Source organism: Mytilus galloprovincialis, chromosome 12, assembly GCF_965363235.1.
Source record: "Mytilus galloprovincialis chromosome 12, xbMytGall1.hap1.1, whole genome shotgun sequence".
Lineage (NCBI taxonomy): Eukaryota > Metazoa > Mollusca > Bivalvia > Mytilida > Mytilidae > Mytilus > Mytilus galloprovincialis.
The window spans coordinates 1,202,092-1,227,587 of record NC_134849.1 but is presented as its reverse complement, the minus strand read 5'-3'; the positions used below and the strand labels follow the sequence as shown (position 1 = coordinate 1,227,587).

At 34.3% G+C, this 25,496-nt stretch overlaps 1 protein-coding gene across 4 annotated transcripts in view; it reads right to left on the bottom strand.

The window, feature by feature from the left end:
- The window catches only part of LOC143053849 (uncharacterized), a 147,975-nt gene extending 123,219 nt beyond the window's left edge, over positions 1–24,756 (bottom strand). For all 4 annotated transcript variants that reach the window (XM_076226634.1, XM_076226635.1, XM_076226632.1 and 1 more), the window contains exons 1-4: positions 24,238–24,756; positions 16,875–16,966; positions 6,251–6,333; positions 5,029–5,124 (exon numbers count right to left, since the gene is read on the bottom strand). In XM_076226634.1, coding sequence (XP_076082749.1) covers positions 5,029–5,056 — 28 coding nt within the window. In that variant the 5' untranslated portion in view covers positions 5,057–5,124; positions 6,251–6,333; positions 16,875–16,966; positions 24,238–24,756. The remainder of the gene's footprint in view (positions 1–5,028; positions 5,125–6,250; positions 6,334–16,874; positions 16,967–24,237) is intronic.
- Positions 24,757–25,496: the final 740 nt, after the last annotated feature.

Sequence of the window (25,496 nt, the reverse complement as noted above, 5' to 3'; positions counted from 1 at the left end):
AGGCCAGGTATAAATGTTTTACGAGGCCAGGTGTTATTGCTAGACAGACTTTTACTAGGTCAGGTTCCATTCCTAGACCAAGGTTTAATAAGGCTGCATGCCATTCCTTAGAAAGACTAGATAAGGCCAGGTGTAAATCTTTTACAAGGTAAGGTTTTATTGCTAGATGGACTTTACTAAGCCACGTATCATTGCATGACAGACTTTACAAGGCAAGGTCCAATTCCTATAGAGACTTTATAAGACAAGGTCCAATTCTTGAAGAGACTTTATAAGGCAAGGTCCAATTCCTTAAAAGACTTTACAAGGCAAGGTCCAATTCCTATAGAGACTTTATAAGACAAGGTCCAATTCTTGAAGAGACTTTATAAGGCAAGGTCCAATTCCTTAAAAGACTTTATAAGGCCAGGTCCAATTCCTAGAGAGACTTTATAAGGCAAGGTCCAATGCCTAGAGAGACTTTATAAGGCCAGGTCCAATTCCTAGAGAGACTTTATAAGGCAAGGGTTCATTGCTAGACAGACTTTATAAGGCCAGGGTCCATTGCTTGACAGACTTTATAAGGCCAGGTGCCATTGTAAGACACACTATATGAGGCCAGGGTCCATTGCTAGACACACTTGATAAGGTCAGGGTCCATTCCTCAAGACTTTACAAGGCCAGGTTCCATTGCTAGATACACTTTACAAGGCCAGGGTCTATTGCTAGACACACTTAATGAGGCCAGGCTCCATTACTAGACACACTTGATAAGGTCAGGGTTCATTCCTCAACAGACTTTACAAGGCCAGGGTCCATTGCTAGACACATTTTACAAGGCCAGGGTCCATTGCTAGAGACACTTTACAGGGCCAGGGTCTATTGCTAGACACAATTTACAGGGCCAGGATCTATTGCAAGACACACATTCATAAGGCCAGGGTCCATTGCTAGACTCACTTTATAAGGCCAGGGTCCATTGCTAGACAGACTTTATAAGGCCAGGTGCCATTGCTAGACAGACTTTATAAGGCCAGGTGCCATTGTAAGACACACTATATGAGGCCAGGGTCCATTGCTAGACACACTTGATAAGGTCAGGGTCCATTCCTCAAGACTTTACAAGGCCAGGTTCCATTGCTAGATACACTTTACAAGGCCAGGGTCTATTGCTAGACACACTTAATGAGGCCAGGCTCCATTGCTAGACACACTTGATAAGGTCAGGGTTCATTCCTCAACAGACTTTACAAGGCCAGGGTCCATTGCTAGACACATTTTACAAGGCCAGGGTCCATTGCTAGAGACACTTTACAGGGCCAGGGTCTATTGCTAGACACAATTTACAGGACCAGGATCTATTGCAAGACACACATTCATAAGGCCAGGGTCCATTGCTAGACTCACTTTACAAGGCCAGGGTCCATTACTAGACAGTCTTTATAAGGCCAGGGTCCATTGCTAGACACTTAACAAGACCAGGGTCAATTGATAGACAGACTTTACAAGGCCAAGGTCTATTGCTAGACACACTTTATAAGACCAGGGTCCATCGCTAGACAAACTTTATAAGGCCAGAGTACATTGCTAGACACACTTTATAAGGCCAGGGTCCATTCCTAGACACATTTTACAAGGCCAGGGTCCATTGCTAGAGACACTTTACAGGGCCAGAGTCTATTGCTAGAGACACTTTACAGGGCCAGGGTCTATTGCTAGACACACTTTATAAGGCTATAAGGCCAGGGTCTATTGCTAGACACAATTTACAGGGCCAGGATCCATTGCTAGACTCACTTTATAAGGCCAGGGTCCATTACTAGACAGTCTTTATAAGGCCAGGGTCCATTGCTAGACACTTAACAAGACCAGGGTCATTTGCTAGACACAATTTACAGGGCCATGGTCTATTGCTAGACACACTTTATAAGGCCAGGGTCCATTTATAGAAGACTTTATTTTAAAAGTTTTTTGTTTCACTGAAAACATAAACGATTCAGCAAACCAGTGTCAAGTTTGTGTCAATATTTTAATAGTGCATCAAATGAAAAATTAAAATAATATATGCAAATTAGTATTTAGCCTTCAAATTACATATAATTATAAGTTCCCTTTAAATGTTCATCTATTGAAGGACAGTTTGTAAACCCTGAAGAGTCAAGTACATGTCAACAGTGGTGTATCAAATGAAAGAGAAAAACAATCTGTTTCTAAATATTGACTTTGTCAATAATAAAATTGGTATTTAACTCTCTTTATCTGTTTGTAAATGTTGACAACTGTTTAATCAAACATGTTTCTGTGAGAAATAAGGGGGTTGTATTGGTGCAATGTTCCCCCTTTACAAATCTACCGACAAAGACTTTTATTAAATGTCTCAATGTATCACCATGTTATGACAAGGTTTCCTTTCACTGTCATGCACCACTCTGCTCAACATTTTCTCATGACTTCAAATACATATAACTTTTAATATTAACAGAACATATTGTTATGTCTTCTGATAAACACTTCCTTCTTTGCTTTAAGAACATTTCTCTATATACTTAATAGAGGGGGGATAGGACCTTTATCGGGACTCCGGGATCGGGTGTTTTTAAGCTCGGGATTTCGGGATTTACCTCTTCGGGATCCGGGAATTCTTTATTTCGAATTTCGGGATCCGGGATTTTTATTTATTTAAATTCGGGACCTCGGGATTTCGTGTTTTTAAGCCCGGGATTTCGGGATCATAACCCCTCCTATCCCCCCTTTTAATATAGTGCTGGAATGTCTCGATACATTGAAGACCTGTTGGTGACCTTCTGCTGTTGTTTTTTCTATGGTCAGGTTGTTGTCTCTTTGACACATACCCCATTTCAATTCTCAATTTTATAAAATGGAACTGGACTAAGCTTGCTGTTTTCGGTGTGAGCAAGGCTCAAGATTTGTGTTGAAGACTGTACTTTGACCTATAATGGTTTACTTTTATAAATTGTGACTCGGATTGAGAGTTGTCTTATTGTCATTGGCACTCATACCGAATCTTCCTATATCTTTAAAACATGTCTTTGTTTAACAAAAGATATACCCAATTTACACACTAATAGACATGCAACAAGAAGACCACAATTATAAAAAAGAAGATGTGGTATGATTGCCAATGAGACAACTGTCCAAAAGGGACCAAAATGAAACAGACATTAACAACTATAGGTCACCGTACGGCCTTCAACAATGGGCAAAGCCCATACCGCATAGTCAGCTATAAAAGGTCACGATAAGACAATGTAAAACAATTCAAACGAGAAAACTAAATGTATGTACACTTAGAAATGTGTGATTATACCAAATATGCATACTTATAGTTGTTAATTTCTGTGTCATTTGGTCTCTTGTGGGGAGAGTTGTCTCATTGGCAATTATACCTCATCTTCTTTTTTATATAGCTAGTAAAAAATTAATAAGATGTGGTGTAACTGCCAATAATTATTGTTCATCAGAGACCAATGCCAACTATAGGTCATGGTATAGTCTTCAACAATAAACAAAACCAACAACAACTATACATGCCATAGTAAGCTACATAAATTATTCAATTTAGTAATTTATTTCTTTTTCTAATATTATTTTAAGCGGTTATTTTTGAAGAATATTTGAGTGTAAAAGCTTATGATATGCTCATTACTTGTTGTTTTTTTGGGTATAAAATATTCATCAAAACAAGTGCAAAGTCACTGGTAATTTTTGGGTATAAAATATTCATTAAAACATGTGCAAAGTTAATGTGAAAGATTTAACCTAGGGGAATATATTAGCAAGTCAGCTGTAAGTTCATACATCATGCAATGATATCTCAACAGAACTATTCTTCTAAAACTTTGACAATGTTCAATTCTGAAATACCAATATTTTTTGGTGTGCATACACGAATAAACATACAGGCTACAAAGTTTAAGGGTGTGTATGTAACACAAGTACTTGTACATGGCGAGATACAAGCAGTCTGCACCAAAAACTTTTTCAAATTCTAGTTTGAAAAACAAATATTCCGCTTTTTTCTTATTTGTCCAAACAAAGTTTTACAAAAACTTACTAGTCCAAATTTCACTTAAGTCTGGGGCATTGGACTAGTGGCTTAAACAGTGCAAACGTATACAGGTTTAAGGTGGTTTAAAAAAGAGAAATTTTAGTGAATGTGTTGGGTACCACCTTAACATGTCCAAGATAAAATTGAGATGTAATTAAACATGTCAATGAAAAAGGTACCTGTGTCTTTATTTGTTAAAACTAGATAAACTCTTATTGATTGTGCCTTGTATCTGAATTAATACTTAATAAATCATCAGGTCCATTGTTGTTAACATGGTTAAGTAGTTATAGAAATGCACGAACTAATAAATTTTAATACCTTCACAATTTCTTAGCAATTGTTAATTGGTACTGATATAAATCACCTATATTGTGATGTTGTATCATAGTTACTTTACAGTATTAACTACTTGTCTTATAACATATGACAAGAACACTGTATTGGATCATAGTAAACTTGTGATGTAATATAATATACAAACTAAGCTAGTGTATGTGTACTGGATATTATAATTTAAAAATAAATGAAGAATGTGTCTATTAGGAAGTCAGATGATGTAGCTTTCTGGCAAATACTGTTATAAAGGGACATAACTAATGAGAAGAATGGTAACTAGTGCCACAACCCAAATTGAACTTGATCTATAACGCGTGTCTGGCGTATATACTAAATTTAGTCCTGGTATCTATGATGAGTTTATTTACTTTGCGGTATTAAGCCTTTAGTTTGTAATTTCATCCATCAATAATAATTAATACTGCGGAATCAAAGTAATTTTTTTTCGTGGCTATTTAAATGAGCATTTTTGTGGATATTTGATTTTGTAATTTTGCCAATTTGTGCATACAAATCTGACAGAAATTTTTAAATTCATTAAACATTTGAATTTGTGGTTCATCTGTACCCACGAAACCTAATGAAAATTGGTATCCAACAAATAATAATGAATCCACTGTAGTTTTTTAACATATTTGTACCTAAATTTTCCTCTGGACTCTCTGGCATCTTGATGACCTTGACATCTTCCTCTTCATTGTCGAAGGACTTTGCTATGGAGGAAATCTTGTTGGTCTCTGAAATAAATAAATAAATGAATTCTTCATCTGTCCTATCAACAATAATTTTCTGTCCAGGACATGGTCCTAGTATTATATTATCACTCCAGCCAATAGATTAACAGATCTTATAAAAATCCTAGCCACTTATTTGACCTGTCCTTTGTCAAGAACCTCTAGTTTTGTGTGTGGTTTTTATTTTGTTTTAATTTGGTTCATTTGGAATATGTTTCAGATTTAAATGAGGCATCCATTTTGCTAACATATTTTTTCGTTATTGTTTTAAGGGCCAGCTGGGGGTCTGGCGCATGGGGGCTGAAGACCAATTGTTAGCCTTGGGCTGTTTTCTGCTCTTTGACTCATTCCCTTTTTCCATTTTTTATTCTATAAGCAGTTCATGGAAAACTCAAATGGAATATTATAAACTTATAACTATTTCTCTCAATAAAGGCCCTACATATAATCAGTTCTTGTCATAAATAATATCATTGTCCATATCTTGTCTTTAATTTCAATATCAAACTTTTAATCAACTTAAATATCTCCATATAAACTATGATCTACAGTTAAATGCCTCTATTTATATCCTGATCAACAGTTTTCTTTAGAAAATTCAAGATTATATTTGAGATTTAAATAAATTATCCAGGGTTTAATTACAGCTCTCCATTACTGCATGACTAATCATAATTAATGATAGTAAATCAATGAGGTTAAAGGTCAAGTGTCTCACCTTAAAACAGGGTTAGAGGTGAATTCTATACATTTTTACATATGATTTTTGCTAATTCTATAATGATTGAACGCCATATGAATAAACAGAACACAATCATGAATATATAGAATATATAAGATGTGGTAGGAGTGCCAATGAGAACTGAACTCTCCATTCAAGTCATAATTTATAAAAGTAAACCATGACGGTTCAAAGTACAGTCTTCAACACAGAGCCTTGGCTCACCCCGAACAACAAGCTATAAAGGGTCCCAAAAATGACAAGTGTAAAAACAGCCAAATGGGAAATCTAATGGTCTAATCTATTTAAGAACCGAGAAATGAGAAACACTTATGAACCGCATCAAGAAATGACAACTACTGAACATCAGATTCTTGACTTAGGACAGGACTGTTTATATATACTTACAATAGAATCACTAATCTTCTCTCTCTCTCTATTTTACACTTTCACTATTGAATGACTGTGATATATGTTCTTCTAGCTACCTTCTAAAATAAAATATCAAATAAGCAGATTAAGTTTTGATTTTGCAATAGCTTCTAATAAATATATAATAACAAAACTTTGTCTTATAAGGAGAAGGGAAAACTGTGTTTGTCTCAAATTAGGTCTAAGGGTTCGAATGATATATATAAAATTAAGATGTGGTATGATTGCCAATAGCAAGACAACTCTACAATAGACTAAATGACACAGAATTTAACAACTTTAGGTCACCTTACAGTCTTCAACAATGAACAAAGCTCCTACCACATTGTCAGAAATAAAAGGCTCCTAAATGACAAATGTAATGCAATTCAAAGGAGAAAACTTTATGGCCTTATTTATACATAAACATAATGGTGCCAACAGCAGTTCATTCAGCTAATGATAGTAAACATTAATATGCGTCCATTATAAGGACACCCTGTCCATGCACTCATACCATCTGATTTCAATATTTAGTAAAACATGAAACTAGGTCATAGTCATATGATTTGACACATGTTTTAAAAAGTCCACATATTATAATGAACCAACATACCAAAATTGAAGTTCATATTTACACAAGTTCATGGTTTAGATGTTACCTTAACCAAAAATGTAAAAGTATATAGTCTCAAATACACATGTATTATATTCAGTCTCAAATGTACATAAAATTTTGAATGAGAAATATGTCGGAAAACAATCAGTTTCCAATTGTACATGCAGGATTTTCTCGCTGTGTTGTCATTGACAGGTGGCCTAAAATGACTGTATTTTGTTCTTTGGTAGGTTGTTGTCTCTTTGACCCATTTGACAGCTAGTGATCCCCATTTCCATTCTCAATTTCAGTCTCAAAATGTGCAAATGTCTCGGACACAATTTCCCCATTTCCATAATTCTCAATTTAATGTATATATATATATAATATATATATATATATATTGATGGCGATCCGATGGATACATCTGTTGTAGAGTTGTCACTGACTCAGACGTATTTATAAATATAATTATTTTCTGTGACTGTATATATATTACATTAATTTGTAGGATCCTTTACTATAGATAATTTAGCTGATCTGTAACAATAACATCTTCATGCCTTATATATCATGTACTGTAGTACGCCGCTAGATTAAAACTGACGAGGAAAGGTAACACACGGCCAGCGAAAGCTCTTTTTTTGAGAGCCCAGGTGGTCGTGTGGTCTAGCGGGACGGCTGCAGTGCAGGCGATTTGGTGTCATGATATCACAGTAGCATGGGTTCGAAACAGATCTAACATTGTTGGGTTGATGTTTAGACGAGTTGTATATATATATATACCAGGCCCAAAAGCCTTAAAGACTTGCTGGTGAGAGCTGAGTTATCCTCTCAAGCAGGCTCTTCGTCAGTGGGCTCTTGTAAGGGTTGTGGAAACAAACAATGTCTGACTTGCAAACAAATACTGGATACCCAGACTTTTAACAGTCACTTCACTGGTACAGAATACACCATATTTTGCAATGTTAATTGCAAGACTACAAATGTTGTGTATCTCCTACAGTGTAAATGTGGTAAACAGTATGTAGGCGAGTCAGAACAGCCGTTTCACAAACGAATGAACGGTCATCGTAGCGACTACCAATGCAAGCCAGACCTCCCTCTTAGTCGACATTTGAGATCCCCTGGCCACACTAAGGCAGATCTCAATCGACTGACCATTACTATCATTGACCACAACTCTGCTTGGTCTAGGGAGGATAGACTTACTCAGGAAAGATTTTGGATTAGAAAATTAACAACTTTGGCACCAAATGGGATAAATGAAAAGATGTAGTTCGACACCATGCAGTGCTTCACATCTAGGTTATATTACTTATTATTACAGTCTCCGTTTCTATTTCTTTACCTTACTCATCTCTAAAATAAATCTGTTGAATATAACAATTTAAATTGCTTAATTTTTTGAGGGATGTATAAGTACCAAGCCACGTCCAACTATTTTACTTTAGTCAAAATTTGTTATTATATTTTAACGGCCGTTTGTTTTAAACATCGTAGACTCTAATGTAACTACACCACAGTTGTCAAATCTGAAATATTTAGAAATTTAGACCGTTCAGTGCTGTTTATTTGGAATTCTTATTGACGCAATCTTTCTTGTAACATCATAATATCGACACCGTTAAAGCTTTAAAATTGTGCTAGTTCACATCGCACATTATTATTTTTATTTAAAGCATATATGTGAACTCTCTGATGTAATTAGTCATATATTAAACCTATGTCATATTCAACAAATTTTTAGAATGGTGCAAGCGTCTTAACTGATGTTCGGTTTGCCTTTTTTATTGTATAAATTTCAAGATTTAGTAAAAGTTTAATCTAAGAAGACTTAAAGATGATTCATTTAACATCAGAATCTGACTGACGAAGGATATCTGTTATCCGAAATATTTATAAATAATTACATTTATAGTTCCTTTTTATATCATTGGTGTTGTTATGTACACTTTTTAGGCGTTTATATAATTTATTTTATTGTGTACATGTATCGTTACTTGTAACGATCCAGCTCCCACGTGGGAAAAATCGTTGACTATTATTCAGACGTTTGATATATATATATATCCAGTCTCAAAAGTACATGTATATGTAGTTTTGTAAATGTAGTTGTATTTTATATTGACCTTTTTATCCTAACAACATCTTGTCTTAACCAACCATCTGGGTTTTATTATATAATTCAGAATGTTTATAGCAGTTTCACTCCATATAACTGACTATATTTTGTTTGTGAAGTTCATAAATAATGCAATAAAATGCACTTTAAATTCAAATGGTAATAAATGTTCATGTTTTATGCACTTCAAAGCTTTTAAAGATATAAAATAAAAATATCTAGTTGTTCAAAATTTGAGATTTTAAGTTATTAATCACAGATATTTCAAGTTTAAATGTTAAATTTTAAATTACAACATTAAAACAGAATTTCTCAGTTCATACTTGTCAAGGAACATCTTAAATCTATTTTCCGATATATTTACTTATATTGATGAATGATTTTTACCATCACAATGTATGTGATTTCAACATGAACCAAAATGAGCATAATCTTACACAAGAGTGCACACACTGAAACGTCTGGCCTTCTTTACTAATCATTGATATTATGTTGATAGTCCTAAGTATAAAGCTTGATTACAACTGTCACATAAACTTAACATTAACCAAGATAGCTAAACAAAGACCAATGAACCATGAAAATGAGGTCAAGGTCAGATGAACCATGCCAGGCAGACATGTACAGCTAACAAAGCTTCCATACAACAAATATAGTTGACCTATTACTTATAGTTTAAGAAAAATAGACCAAAACACAAAAACTTAACACTGTGCAATGAACCGTGTAATTGAGGTCATGGTCAAATAAAACCTGCGGGACTGACATATAGATCATAATATATTTCCATACACCAAATATAATTAGTTGACCTTTGGCATATAATATTAGATAAAAAGACCAAAACTTAAAAACTTAACTTTGACCACTGAACCATGAAAATGAGGTCAAGGTCAGATGGCATCTGCCCGCTAGACATGTACACCTTACAACCATTCCATACAACAAATATAGTAGACCTATTGCATAAAGTATGAGAAAAACAGACCAAAACACAAAAACTTAACTATAACCACTGAACCATGAAAATGAGGTCAAGGTCAGATGACACCTGCCAGTTGGACATGTACACCTTCCAGTCCTTCCATACACCAAGTATACTAGCCCTATTACTTATAGTATCTGAGATATGGACTTGACCACCAAAACTTAACCTTAATCACTGATCCATGAAATGAGGTCGAGGTCAAGTGAAAACTGTCTGACGGGCGAGGACCTTGCAAGGTACACACATACCAAATATAGTTATCCTATTACTTATAATAAGAAAGAATTCAACATTACAAAAATTTTGAACTTTTTTTTCAAGTGGTCACTGAACCATGCAAATGAGGTCAAGGACATTGGACATGTGACTGACGGAAACTTCGTAACATGAGGCATCTATATACAAAGTATGAAGAAACCAGGTCTTTTACCTTCTACATAGATGCCAACCCCCTTTTGACACAATCAGTAACAAACTATCAAATTTTCCGTATTTTTGAAAAGTTTTCAGTAATCATTCCTAAACGTGCATTTACCAATAAAAATTACTGGCGAGTGGTTGCAAAGTGATGTACACTAAAATTTGTCATTTAACATGTTGTCTGTAGTATGTATTCCATTCATTAATTGTTCAGATGTTCTCGACTCAAACAATTTTGTTTTGTCAAGGAGAAGTAGAGAAAGCGGGAAACCTACTTAATAAAATGCAAGTTTGCCTCTTCGGAAGTCAGTTAGTTACCCAACAATAGGTTGATAACTCCCGAGAAACCGGAAGCATTACATTGGCATTTCCTAAATACTGGACCGGGACGGAAAAGTAATGATAAAAATCCGCGTTTTACAAAATTGAACGTCGATGATTGGGAATCCGTAACTATTCGACTTTGACCGTAATAGCCTAGTTTTTATCGCAAAATCGGAAAAACTACGGAAAAATTGTAATGGTTGGCATCTATGCTTCTAAAATATAAAGCTTTAAAGAAGTTAGCTAATGCCGCCACCGCCGTAGCCGCCGGATCACTATCCCTATGTCGAGCTTTCTGCAACAAAAGTTGCAGGCTCGACAAAAATTGTTTATGTTTTAAATTTTTTTTAAATCTTGAACACATTTTTTCTCTGATATCAAATAGGAGACAGAACGGAACTACAGAACTACTACCAATTGTCAATAAACTTAACAGATCTAAATGGAAAACACCTGAGCCATGAGCAAGGGTCAATCTCAGTACCTAGTAAGAGCTATTAAAAGACTAGCTATCACTGATGTTGGAGTTCTTAGAACATTTTGCCACCAAGGCCCTAATTGATCTTAATACTTTAATGCTTCTTTCTCTACATTCTAATGGGTTTCATATATATGAATCTTTACACACAAAATTATTATGTAGCTCCAGGTGATATAATTTTTAGTAAAAAAATATTATGGTATAAAAAAAAACTGTATTCACCATTTGTATTATTCAATCCATCTATCTTTACCATAAAAATAAACAAACACTATAACTTTCTCTCAACATAGATGAAAGTCAACATTAGATACAAATCACAAGTCTATTTTTAAATACTGATTCTCCTTCAACATGTTCAAAGTATCTAAAATACAAAAATAAATATTTCCTTCTTTCAACTTACAATACAATAATAACAAGCGTAAACAGAAACCTTTCAATAAAGTCATTATAGAGATCAACTTACAATCCAATGGTTCAACCCTCCATTCTAATCACTTTTACTCACTTTGATGTAGGAATATAACACCATGGCACAATTCATAAATCATAAAATATTGAAATTTTAATTTGTCCCATAGTGACTGCAATAATTGTAAAAGTGAAATATCAATAATCCTAACTGTTACTATTAAACTATAGTGCATCATAACATTACATTGTAATCATACTACATTTTTATATTACATTGTCAGTGTAAATAGACATTACATTACATTGTCATTAACTTATGACATAAAATAAATCTCAATGGTCTTAGATACTTTCATATCAGAAATCTGATAAGGGGTGTTTCAACTGAATATGTAAAGACATGAAATTAATTGATATATCTTTCAATTCAACTGATATTTAATTATTCACAATATTATACATTAAACAAATTAAAAGACTCACTCATTATATGTAATGTTACAAATCTACATGCTATCTTTTTATCTTTATATTGAAGTCAAAACTTGTTCTTGCTACAGTTAAGGTATTTATTAAGTATTGAAGGTTATTTACATCATAGCTGTAAAGGTTTATTTACAAAAAAATTTGGCCTAAAACTAATGGAGAACTTTGGTGAACTAGTTAAAAATTATTTTGGCCCTTTTTTCATCTGTGATGATGTCGTGAAATATTTTAAGCTCAAACACATCAAACGAATGAAAAACACCTAAATAAATGTACACCAATTTTTTTTATTTTAAAAATTTCTAATATTTTCACTGTGGGTAACCCCCCCCCCCCTTTTTTCTGAAATATTCTATAAACCACATTCTGTACTTTACAACCTAAATTCCCAGGGGCGGATCCAGCCATTTTAAAAAGGGGGGGGGGCTCCTGACCCAGGACAAAGCACAGGTTCCAACTTCATGTCCCATTCAAATGCATTGATCGTCCAAAAAAAAGGGGGTTCCAACCCCTTCCCCCCCCCTGGATCCGCACCTGATTCCACTGGGCAAAGTGTGGGGATACATATAGAATCATGCATCAAAGTGAGAAAAGGTGACAAAATTCTAGTAAAATGGACAAAAAGGAATTCTATTCCTATTTCAGACTTAAATCTGGTTACATTGTGACTGAAACATGTCCTGATCAAAGTAGGCTAAAATAACTAATATCTGGTGAATTTATGACAGAAATATTTTTTGGTCAAATCACACCAGGTCAACTCAAATCTGCATGATAACATAATATATAAATTAAGATCATAACATGCCTTGGTCAGATCCAGCGTTAATATTTTAATTCTGGTATTCAATTGTGAACAACACTTGCCTTGGTCATTATATAATTAAACTAAAATCTGGTAATTTGCGACTACCATTCCTCTTGGTTTAATTCATTTATATTCCGTCATATGATTATACAATAGAAATGATAAACTAAATATTTATTTTTCCTTATCGTGATTAAATTTCAAAGGACTTATATAAATCATGGATACATTTTATTTAAACAGTGCACTGTTCTGCAGATATTGAACAATGTCCATTAAATGGTATCCACCTTCTAAATATGTTTTATCAGATCTTATTAAAACTTGTCAATACGGCTCAAATGTTTGTAAATGGTTCACAGCCTTTTCATCGCAACCATTTTAACTGATAATACGACTCCAGTGTTATGTTTGTGAATGGTTCTTTCCTTTTTATCCGAGCCTTTTTAATTGTATCTCAAGGCTCATACTTTAAATGTGCATATTCAATCAACAAAGATCAAAAACTTTGTAATATTCAATGAATTAGAACATAAAACATTAATTATATTCTCTACATTAAATGTCTAAACATTTCTAAACGATTTGATTTTTTTCTTTAATTAAAGTGCAAATTTCTCTGAAGCATTCAATTTATTTTAAAATATATTCATTAATAAATTTAATTTCATAAATTATTCAAAAGTACATTTGTATTCAAATACATGCAGTTGTAGAAAAAAAATAGAAAAAGGGAATGTGTAAAAAAACCTAACAACCCAACAAAGAGTAGAAAAAAGTAAAATATTGTTTGATGACTAAGACTTCTTATTACTGTGGAAAAAGAGTGGATATTGTGAATAAATTCATGAAACAATAAATGGGACACAGACAAAGCCCCCTTTCCATACTACCTTATAAAGGGACAACATAACTCGAGAAACAGACAGACAGACTGACAGATAAAGGGCTAGACAGAGGGATGGACAGACAAGTCACAAACCATATTACCTTATAAAGGGACAACATAACTCGAGAAACAGATAGACAGACAGACTGACAAGGGCTAGACAGAGGGACGGACAGACAAGTCACAAACCATATTCCAAACCTACTTTGGATTCCCAGACGGACAGATGGACAGGCAGACTGACAGATAGAGGGCCAGACAGACAGATGAACAGATAGAGAAATTATGGAGGCTTAAACAAAGTAATGGACAGACTGATGGAAGATCATGCAGACATATGGATGGACACATTTACTGACATACTGATGGACAGACTGACAGATTGATGGACATACAAGTCAAAATTTATTCTACCTGACTGAAAGCCTGATAGAGAGACTGAAAGACTAATGGAGGCCAATAGTCAGATGTATGGTCAGATGTATGGTCAGATGGACAGACAGACAGACAGACAGACAGACAGACAGACAGACAGACAGACAGACAGACAGACAGACAGACAGACAGACAGACAGACAGACAGACAGACAGACAGACAGACAGACAGACAGACAGACAGACAGACAGAGACAGACAAGACTGACTAACAGACTGATGAATGAGCAGATGGACAGACAGCCAGACCAACTGACTGACAGTGAGACAAGACTGATGTGCCTGTCCCAAGTCAGGAGCCTGTAATTCAGTGGTTAGTTTGTTTATGTGTTGACTGACTGACAGTGAGACAAGACTGATGTGCCTGTCCCAAGTCAGGAGCCTGTAATTCAGTGGTTAGTTTGTTTATGTGTAGCTGACTGACAGTGAGACAAGACTGATGTGCCTGTCCCAAGTCAGGAGCCTGTAATTCAGTGGTTAGTTTGTTTATGTGTAGCTGACTGACAGAGAGACAAGACTGATGTGCCTGTCCCAAGTCAGGAGCCTGTAATTCAGTGGTTAATTTGTTTATGTGTAGCTGACTGACAGTGAGACAAGACTGATGTGCCTGTCCCAAGTCAGGAGCCTGTAATTCAGTGGTTAGTTTGTTTATGTGTAGCTGACTGACAGAGAGACAAGACTGATGTGCCTGTCCCAAGTCAGGAGCCTGTAATTCAGTGGTTAGTTTGTTTATGTGTTGACTGACTGACAGAGAGACAAGACTGATGTGCCTGTCCCAAGTCAGGAGCCTGTAATTCAGTGGTTAGTTTGTTTATGTGTAGCATATTTGTTTTTCGTTCATTTTTTTACATTAATAAGGCGGTTAGTTTTCTTGTTTGAATTGTTTTACATTGTCTTATCGGGGCCTTTTATAGCTGACTATCGGTATGGGCTTTGCTCATTGTTGAAGGCCATACAGTGACCTATAGTGTTAATGTCTGTGTCATTTTGGTCTTTTGTGGATAGTTGTCTCATTGGCAATCATACCACATCTTCTTTTTTATATGATGAACAGACTGATGAATGACCAGATGGACAGACGGCCAGACCAACTGACTGACTGACAGACAGACAAGACTGATGAACAGACTGATGAATGACCAGATGGACAGACGGTCAGACCGACTGACTGACTGACAGACAGACAAGACTGATGAACAGACTGATGAATGACCAGATGGACAGACGGCCAGACCGACTGACTGACTGACAGACAGACAAGACTGATGAATAGACTGATGAATGACCAGATGGACAGACGGCCAGACCAACTGACTGACTGACTGACAGACAGACTGATGAACAGACTGATGAATGACCAGATGGACAGACGGTCAGACCAACTGACTGACTGACAGACAGACAGACAGACAGACAGACAGACAGACAGACAGACAGACAGACAGACAGACAGACAGACTGATGAACAGACTGATGAATGACCAGATGGACAGACGGCCAGACCAACTGACTGACTGACAGACAGACAGACAGACAGACAGACAGACAGACTGATTGACAGAATACTTTGTACAAATGTTTGGCTTTGAGTGTTCTTGATGAAGGTAAATCTAGAAAAGCGATTTGGACACAATAAATTATCAAACATGTTGTTTTCAATTTTTTTTGTAGTCAAGGCCATAATAAATCAGAATAATTTGACATTTATTTCACTTTCTTAAATTTTTATGTCTTTCTTCTGACTATATCATTAAAAAGGGATTGATTGATAAAATAAACAATTGTTGACTTTAGGATAAGGTCATTTAACAGAATAAAAAAAGGAAAATAAACAATTATTGACTTGGGGATAAGGACTTGTAAGGATAACAAAAATAAACATATTTATCAGACCCAGGTATTGTGTAGATTGTTTATACACAGGCAAATGTGAAATTAATTGATAATACCCTGATAAAAGTTGGACCAATATATCTTAGTTTACAACCTAAAATGTCTTGCAATAACTGTCATTGTAAGCTTGTCATTGTGGAAATGCAAGGAGGGGGAGGGAGGGGGTTTCTATATTTGGACCAATTTATGGTTTACAACCTACAGCAACTATCATTTGAAGCACCTTACTGTGAAAATTCCTGGACCAATCAATAGTTTACATGGTACAACAGTGTAGAAATTCCAGGAGGGGAATGGAGGGGGATCTATATTTGGACCAATCTATGGTTTACAGGGTACAATAACTAGAATTCAATATCACTGTAGTGTAATACATTGTTGACAGTTGTTTGTCTTTTTTGTCTTTGTAGTAATGAGAAGTTCTGTAACGCATAAGCTCTGTCCAATTTAAATCAATCTTAAGCAAGGGAATACAATACATCTGTTTGTTTTTAAACAAGAAGCCCTACAAAACAGACAAAAATAATATTTGTTTTCAATGTCAAAATTAATCGAGGTCATCTAAATGTACATGTACACATGCACTTGCAAATGGTTGGTTTCTTTAAGACGCAGCTCACATGGTATATACTTATTTTCAAGTTCATGTGGTGGTGGTGACTCTATAAAGGAGAATGATACTTACAATTATACTATTCTTGGTATTAAAAGCAGGTTAATGGAAATAAGTTTGATTAGGTTTAGGAATTGTACAAACCTTTGTATTCTCTCTGTGTAAAATAATCCTTAATGTTAAATCCAATATTCTTTGTACTATAATCCTACACTTATAAATCTGTTGTCACTACTCTGAAATAAGAAAGATTAAATATATTATCAAAATTTGTGACATGAAAATAAAACTAAATAAGATTCATCAAAATTAAAACCCAAGTGAGTTAAGATTTATTGATTAATTTTTGCCCGCTTAATGTCCAATGGCAAATATTTCAAGTATTTCCTGGATGACTGGTGTAAAATTAAAACTTATACTTGGAGAGAAAACCTTACTCTTTTAGTAAAAAACATCCTGGCAATTGTACCAAGTCAGACTGAGAAAATCCAAACTTGATCCGAACCTGATATTTGGTAGAAAGCTCCATGTGGTTCAGACAGATGAAGGAACAGCATGCTCACTTGGAACTTTCATTCAGTCCACATATAGATCAAATAAATAGTATAAATCCTCAGGATCCAGTGGCATTCAGATGAGGATATGACAAACTTTAAACACTTACATACTAAAATCTATCCAAATATCTCACCATACTGAAAAATGGGAAAATATTTCATTACGATTGTTTGGTTTAGAAATCTTAAATCCGACTCCTCTAATTTTAACATACAAAACTGTTATATTCAGCTTGACTCGTTCAAGTGAGAAAATCTGACTCTTTGTATTTAAACAGAATACAAGTTATCATTACATATCAATCAAGATCACCTAGAATTCTACACTTTAAAGAGACATTGACAATGAGATATATAATATGACGATGACGCTGTGCTAAATGTTAATATGTTACAATAGGACATCATTCACATAGATTTAACTAGACAATACAACCCATCAATAAATATATTTAAATGGTAAACATAACTTCACCTTAGGTAACAAACAATCTAAAGATGATGGGTGTTTACATCAGGTAAACATAAACATAGGTAGGCTCAGGTAGAAACATCAGATGATGATGGGTATTTACTGATTCTTAATCAGTGTCAAGATTAACACCTTCTAACATATCAGTCTGTATTGTTTTTCAATGTACAATTTTAAGTTATAGAAGGTCAGGTGTCAAAGATCAGATCAGCTGGCAGTATAGTTTAATGGAATCTAATTTGTCTTTAAAGAACCTCTGAGTAGATAATTACAAACTTTCATTATTGATGTTTTATTGGTGATTTAAATTCCTTCTTTCTTTATTATATCTGATCAAGTAAATAACAAGAATGTTTTATAACAGACTCAAAATGCTCAATTTAATTTTAAAACAAATCATGGGACAAATTAAATATTTTATAATAAAATGAAGTTAAAAAATCATTTAGTTCAAATAAAACTTATATTTATTTTTTAAACAAATATAGCAGTAGTGGCATCATTGACACAACATTGTGTCTCAGGATGTGGTATTATTCAAACCATGAAGTCAAGGAATGTGGCATCATTCACAGCATAATGTCAAAAAATGTGGCATCATTCAAACCAGTATGTCAAAAGATGTGGCATTATTCATAGCATGAAGTCAAATAATGCGGCATCATTCACACTATGAAGTAAGAGTGTTGCATCTTTAAACCAATATACTGGTGTGAATGATGTGGCATCAATATGTAAAAGATGTGTCATCATTAAGACCATGAAGTCAAAAGGTGTGGCATCATTCACACTTTTACGTCATAAGAAGTGACACAATACACACCATTGTGTCATAGGTTGTGGCATCATTCACACCTTTAAATTTAAGTATGTGGTATCACTCACATAATTGTGTCACAGGATGTGGCATCATTCACACCATTGTGTCACAGGATGTGGCATCAATCACAACATTGTCTCAGGGTGCGGCATCATTAAAACCATGAAGTCGAGGAATGTGGTATCATTTAAACCAGTATGTCAAAAGATGTGGCATCATTTATAGCATGAGGGCAAAGAATGTTGCATCATTCATACCATGAAGTCAAAGAATGTGGCATCATTCATACAAGTATACTGGTGTGAATGATGTGGCATCAGTATGTAAAATATGTGACATCATCAACACCATGAAGTCAAAAGGTGTGGCATCATTTACACCATGAAGTCAAAAGGTGTGGCATCATTTACACCATAGTGTCAAAGGATGTGGCATCATTTACACCATAGTGTCAAAGGATGTGGCATCATTTACACCATAGTGTCACAGGATGTGGCATTATTTACACCATGAAGTCAAAAGGTGTGGCATCATTTACACCATAGTGTCACAGGATGTGGCATCATTTACACCATAGTGTCACAGGATGTGGCATTATTTACACCATAGTGTCACAGGATGTGGCATCATTTACACCATAGTGTCAAAGGATGTGGCATCATTTACACCATAGTGTCAAAGGATGTGGCATCATTTACACCATAGTGTCAAAGGATGGGGCATCATTTACACCATAGTGTCAAAGGATGTTGAATCATTCACACCATAGTGTCAAAGGATGTTGCATCATTTACACCATAGTATCAAAGGATGTTGAATCATTCACACCAGGATTTGAAAAATATGAATTAATTTCAGCTGCAATCAAAAAATTGACTCTGAATCATAGACAATGATAGAAGATCTGAAAATGAAGTTAATCTAAAATTTGACTATTGATGTTTACTGTCAGTCCATAATAGATGAAAGTGCAATTTCTAGTACTACATTAAGGTTTATACCATAAATACTTCATATAAATTCTTAGTTGCAAAGGTAAAACCCCCGGAAACTTTGGTGCATTCAATAAACTTTGTATTGTCCCCAAGAATGTGTTGAGAGGTACTTATGTGACTGATAATATAAACTGTTTGTCATATCAAACTACAGTAAACAGCAATAAAATACATAATACTAAACAGTCCTTAATCATCACAACATAGATACCACATCATTGATAATACACTCAATTATTTAGGGTTGTATGTTCAAATGTGATAAACTTTTAAACTTCCTGCAATTTTTCAGACGTAAAGAATGGTGATCAGACAAGGCAACCACTAACTGTGATTAAAGTACAATGTTTATATAGTGTGATAGATTGGTTACTCTCCGTCTATCATACAGGTTATAGTCAGATATATTAGGTATTTAATTTAAGGGCTGTTGGTGTTACCCATTGATTGTCTAATGCAATACAGTTTATGGTGAAATATATTTGGTAGTTAATTTAGGGGCTGTTGTAACTTAGCTTTGTTCAATACTACTGAATTGTTGAAGTGAATCAATAGAGAGGCAAAAGATACCATAAAGAGGTGAAATATACCAAAGAGAGGCCAAAGATTCCAAAGAGAGGCCAAAGATTCCAAAGAGAGGCCAAAGATACACAAGAGAGGCCAAAGATTCCAAAGAGAGGCCAAAGATTCCAAAGAGAGGCCAAAGCTACAAAAGAAGACCAAGATACCAACAGGGGCGGAAGATACCAAAGAGAAGCAAAAGATACCAAAGAGACACAAAAAATACCAAAGAGAGGCTAAAGTTACCAAAGGGAGGTGAAAGATACAAGAGAGGTAAAACATGCCAAAGAGAAGCCAAAGATACAAAAGGGAGGCCTAAAGATACCAGGCAGAAGCCAAAGATACCAAAGGGAAGGACAGATTCCAAAGGAAGGCGAAAGATACCAAAGATACCAATGGGAGGTTCAAGATACAAAAGTCTTTAAAAGTATGAAGTTTAATACAAATAGTTAATGCCACAAACAACCACTAAATTGATTGATTTGATTTTTAGTATTTTAACGCCACTTTTTAGCACCGCATTTAGGCTATTTTGTGGCGGTCAGTTTTTATTGGTGGAGGAAGCCGGAGTTCCCAGAGTAAACCACTGACCTTCGATAGGAAAACTGACAATCCTAGTCAATTAAGATTAGAGTCTAGTGCCCCAACACAGGCAGGGTTCGAACTCATAACCTCAGTGTTGACTGGCAAGTGATTACAGTAGTAACTACTTAGACCACTCGGCCACAGAGGCCCCTGGCCACTAAATAACCATTTATTTGTTATGACAGCCTAAAAAATGAAGGAAAGGAATTTCATGAGAGAGAAAAACAGTCAAATAAATAGTAAAAATTTAAAAAGATAGCAACCGTTGAAAATGTTGCTTTCCTTTTCAATTTTATCTGTAAAGTCTCAAATGATTTACAGTTATAAAGATTCCAATAAAATCTGTTTGTAATTGTTGTTTTTTTGTTTTTAAAAAGATTCCAAGGAAAGTTGTTAAGTAAACAATTGTTTACATCAAACAAACATCTTCTGGCCTTTGTTAGTCTTGTATTATTTTAATTTTAGTTTCTTGTGTACAATTTGGAAATTAGTATGGCGTTCATTATCACTGGACTAGTATATATATGTTTAGGGGCCAGCTGAAGGACGCCTCCGGGTGCGGGAATTTCTCGCTACATTGAAGACCTGTTGGTGACCCTCTGCTGTTGTTTTTTATTTGGGCGGGTTGTTGTCTCTTTGACACATTCCCCATTTCCATTCTCAATTTTATCTTATAATGTACGTATAATAAATTTATATACTTTAGTTCCATTCTACTCAATTTAATTTGAAGAACTAGACACAAATAAATGTGCCTTTACATTTTAATTTCTAAATCATTTCTTCAGAAAAAATTTAATTAATGCAAAATAAATTCAAATGGAGTATTTAATTGCAACCTTATATGCATTGACAAATATGTAATATTACCATAAACATACCATTATTATTCTCAGTTCTGACTGTACCTTCATATTACTTTTATTTTCCGTTCTTCTCTGACTGTACCTTCATATTACTTTTATTCTCTGTTCTTTTCTGACTGTACCTTCATATTACTTTTATAATTTATTTTTTGACAAAGAAGAATAGGCTAACCATCAATTTATTCTTTCATCAAAAACATTATATTATATACATCTCAAACTTATAAAGGTTATTCAGAATCTGGTAGTGTATGTAGTGTAAATATAAAATTTCCCAGCCAAACCTTTACTTTTCTTTTCAAAATTTTATAATATATTATAATAGTTTTAAAAGGGCATTTTTTTAATCTAATAAAATCTTTACTTTTTCATACTTTTTTAAAGATAAAGGTGCCAATGTTACATTTAAGAAAACTCTGGAGAGAATCTGTTCAGCCAAAATTTCAATTGATTATTTCTCCAAAACAAGGATACATACAGACCTTTCATTATTTTCTGCTTTTTAAGTTTCATTACATTGTGTTTATATAATTATAGGAAGATGTGGTACAAGTGCCAATTGGACAACTCTCCATATATACTAATATTTATAATAGTCTTTTAAATAGCTTGTTTTTTTGAAACAGATCTAGAGAAGGGACAGCCTTAAAAGAGGGGGCAGGACCTTTTTCTGAACCTCTGGATTTCATGTTTTCAAGAGTGGGATTTCGAGATCAGGACCCCTCCAACTCTTGTCCTGCTGATTATTTCTGATTTTAAAAGTGTCTATCTACATTTTTATCTGTTAAACTTTACATGATATTAGGCAAAAATTGCCAAAAATGGTATTTAAAGACATCTTTAAAGGGAAAAAAAGAGTTGACTAAATACATTTGCTGATCATTTTTGCTATCAAATATTTCAATCTATCAATTTAATTATACAAAATATAGTTGTCAAAATCAAAGGCAATTTTTAATGAAAAACATGGGGGAAAATGGACATTAAAGGGCAATAACTTTAGTAAGAAGTTCACTAAGGGCAATAACTTCAGTAAGAAGTTCACTAAGGGCAATAACTTCAGTAAGAAGTTCACTAAGGGCAATAACTTCAGTAAGGACTCACTGTCCACTAAGGGCAATAACTTCAGTAAGGACTCACTGTCCACTAAGGGCAATAACTTCAGTAAGGAGTCCATTAAGGGCAATAACTTCAGTAATGTGTCCACTAAGGGCAATAACATCAGTAAGAAGTCCATTAAGGGCAATAACTTCAGTAATGTGTCCACTAAGGGCAATAACTTCAGTAAGGAGTCCATTAAGGGCAATAACTTCAGTAATGTGTCCACTAAGGGCAATAACTTCAGTAATGTGTCCACTAAGGGCAATAACTTCAGTATTGTGTCCACTAAGGGCAATAACTTCAGTAAGGAGTCCAATAAGGGCAATTACTTCAGTAAGGAGTCCAATAAGGGCAATTACTTCAGTAAGGAGTCCAATAAGGGCAATTACTTCAGTAAGGAGTTCACTTTGGCCAATAACTTCAGAAAGGAGTTTACTAAGGGCAATAACTTCAGTAAGGAGTCCAATAAGGGCAATTACTTCAGTAAGGAGTTCGCTTTGGCCAATAACTTCAGTAAGGAGTCCAATAAGGGCAATTACTTCAGTAAGGAGTTCGCTTTGGCCAATAACTTCAGTAAGGAGTCCACTAAGGGCAATAACTTCAGAAAGGAGTCCAATAAGGGCAATTATTTCAGTAAGGAGTTCACTTTGGCCAATAACTTCAGTAAGGAGTCCAATAAGGGCAATTATTTCAGTAAGGAGTTCACTTTTGCCAATAACTTCAGAAAGGAGTTCACTAAGGGCAATAACTTCAGTAAGAAGTTCACTAAGGGCAATAACTTCAGTAAGGAGTCCACTAAGGACAATAACTTTAGTAATGTGTCAACTAAGGGCAATAACTTCAGTAAGGAGTTCACTTTGGCCAATAACTTCAGAAAGGAGTTCACTATTAAGGACAATAACTTCAGTAAGGAGTTCACTAAGGACAACAACTTCAGTAAGGAGTTCACTAAGGACAATAACTTCAGTGAGGAGCCCACTGACCATGTTGGTCATCTGTCTTATTAGAAGATCTGGACTTTTTAATCATTTTGGCTTTAAATAGTTTCTTCCTATGTAGTTTTTAAGATATATGGCCTTTTGGCCAGGTGAGCTATAAAAGATCAAGTGTGTCATACGTCAATGAGAAAACAACCAAACAACACATAGAATATAATCATACCAGTGTAGAATGTTTACATGTTACAATTTATAGATCTCTACATGCTTCCAGGAAAAACTTCATTTTACATGTTACAAGTTATAGATCTCTACATGCTTCCAGGAAAAACTTCATTTTACATGTTATAGATCTCTACATGCTTCCAGAAAAAACTTCATTTGACATGTTACAAGTTATAGATCTCTATATATACTGTATTATGCTTCCTAGAAAAACTTAATTTTATATAATGTATATCTAGTTATATATATTATGTTACTAAATCTTAATGCTTAATGTTGAAAATCTGAGATAAAAACGAATAAACTATCAAAAGTCAATGATTTTGTATTGAAATTTTAAAATAAAACTGACCTAACTGACCCTAATGACCAAAGAGATAATCTTACCTGAAAAGGTGATAACTCAGGGAAAATCAAATTGGCGTATTTCACAGGTGAATATAAATTTGTTAACACAGATATATATCCTTGTTACAGCACTATTCTTGTGTCAGGTCCATCAGTAAAACAACAAATATTAATCCTTATTTATGAGAGAGAAAATCACGTAATCCACAAAACTTAATCCAGGAATAAAATTTTAGACATATCCAAAAACAAAACCTAAGATACGATAATTCAAATGTATGATAAAATACTAAATAGTCAAATAAATCAATAAATCGCCAAAATGACTCGGTATCTTTGTACTGTTAAGTGACGGGAGATTTTCCAAGTCTTTTCCTAATCCGTATTATCTCAAAGACGTTAGCAACCTGGACCTCGTTCAGTCAAGCGTGAAGGTTAGCATCCAAAGACAGATATTTCTCCATTATACAATGGCCAATACACATATTTCACAAACAAAATGTTACCGTTTTATAAAGACAACCATAAACCAGCTGAATCATATCTGTGCTTTATCAGGGAATATTGTTTCAAAATCTGGTATTTAAATATATATATGTTTACCATGTGATTATAACGGCTAATCTGATTTTGGATTTGTTCGTTTGTTTTCCACTTGAAATGGCTACCTGTATTATCAATAGGATAAATATTAGGATATAACAGGTGATTCTCAACTGAAAATTTATATGTTTTATTAAATGCAAAATATAAATAAAATATATTCAGAATTAAATTCAAACAGTAATGTTCTATCCTGGTGTGGTTCTTAATAGATCTGTAACGTTACCCTGGCTTCCCATTTCAAAACTTTAAAGAAAATGAATTATATTTATAATTTATATCAAAACTGCTCTGTAAGAAAAGAAAAGTTGGAGACTGGCTCAAATAACCTGGCTAAATCTTGCAGTCTTTTATTTTTTTTCAATTTCTCCTTTCACATTTATTTTTCTCAATACATGTGTAAAGCAAAATATTGTCCTATGAAATATTGTACCATAAGACAATATTTCATAACTATGTATCATGAAATATTGTCCTCGTCTATGAATAAATGTCCAGAGAAGGACAAATTTTCATAAAGAAATTTTATCTGTATATAGACAATATTTCACAGATGAATACTATGGAATTTTGTCTTGTTAAAGGGAGGTTATATTTTGTGTGGATTGAGACAATATTTCACAGATGAATACTATGAAATTGTGTCCTGTTAAAGGGAGGTTATATTTTGATTAAAATTTTGTGAGTATTTAGAC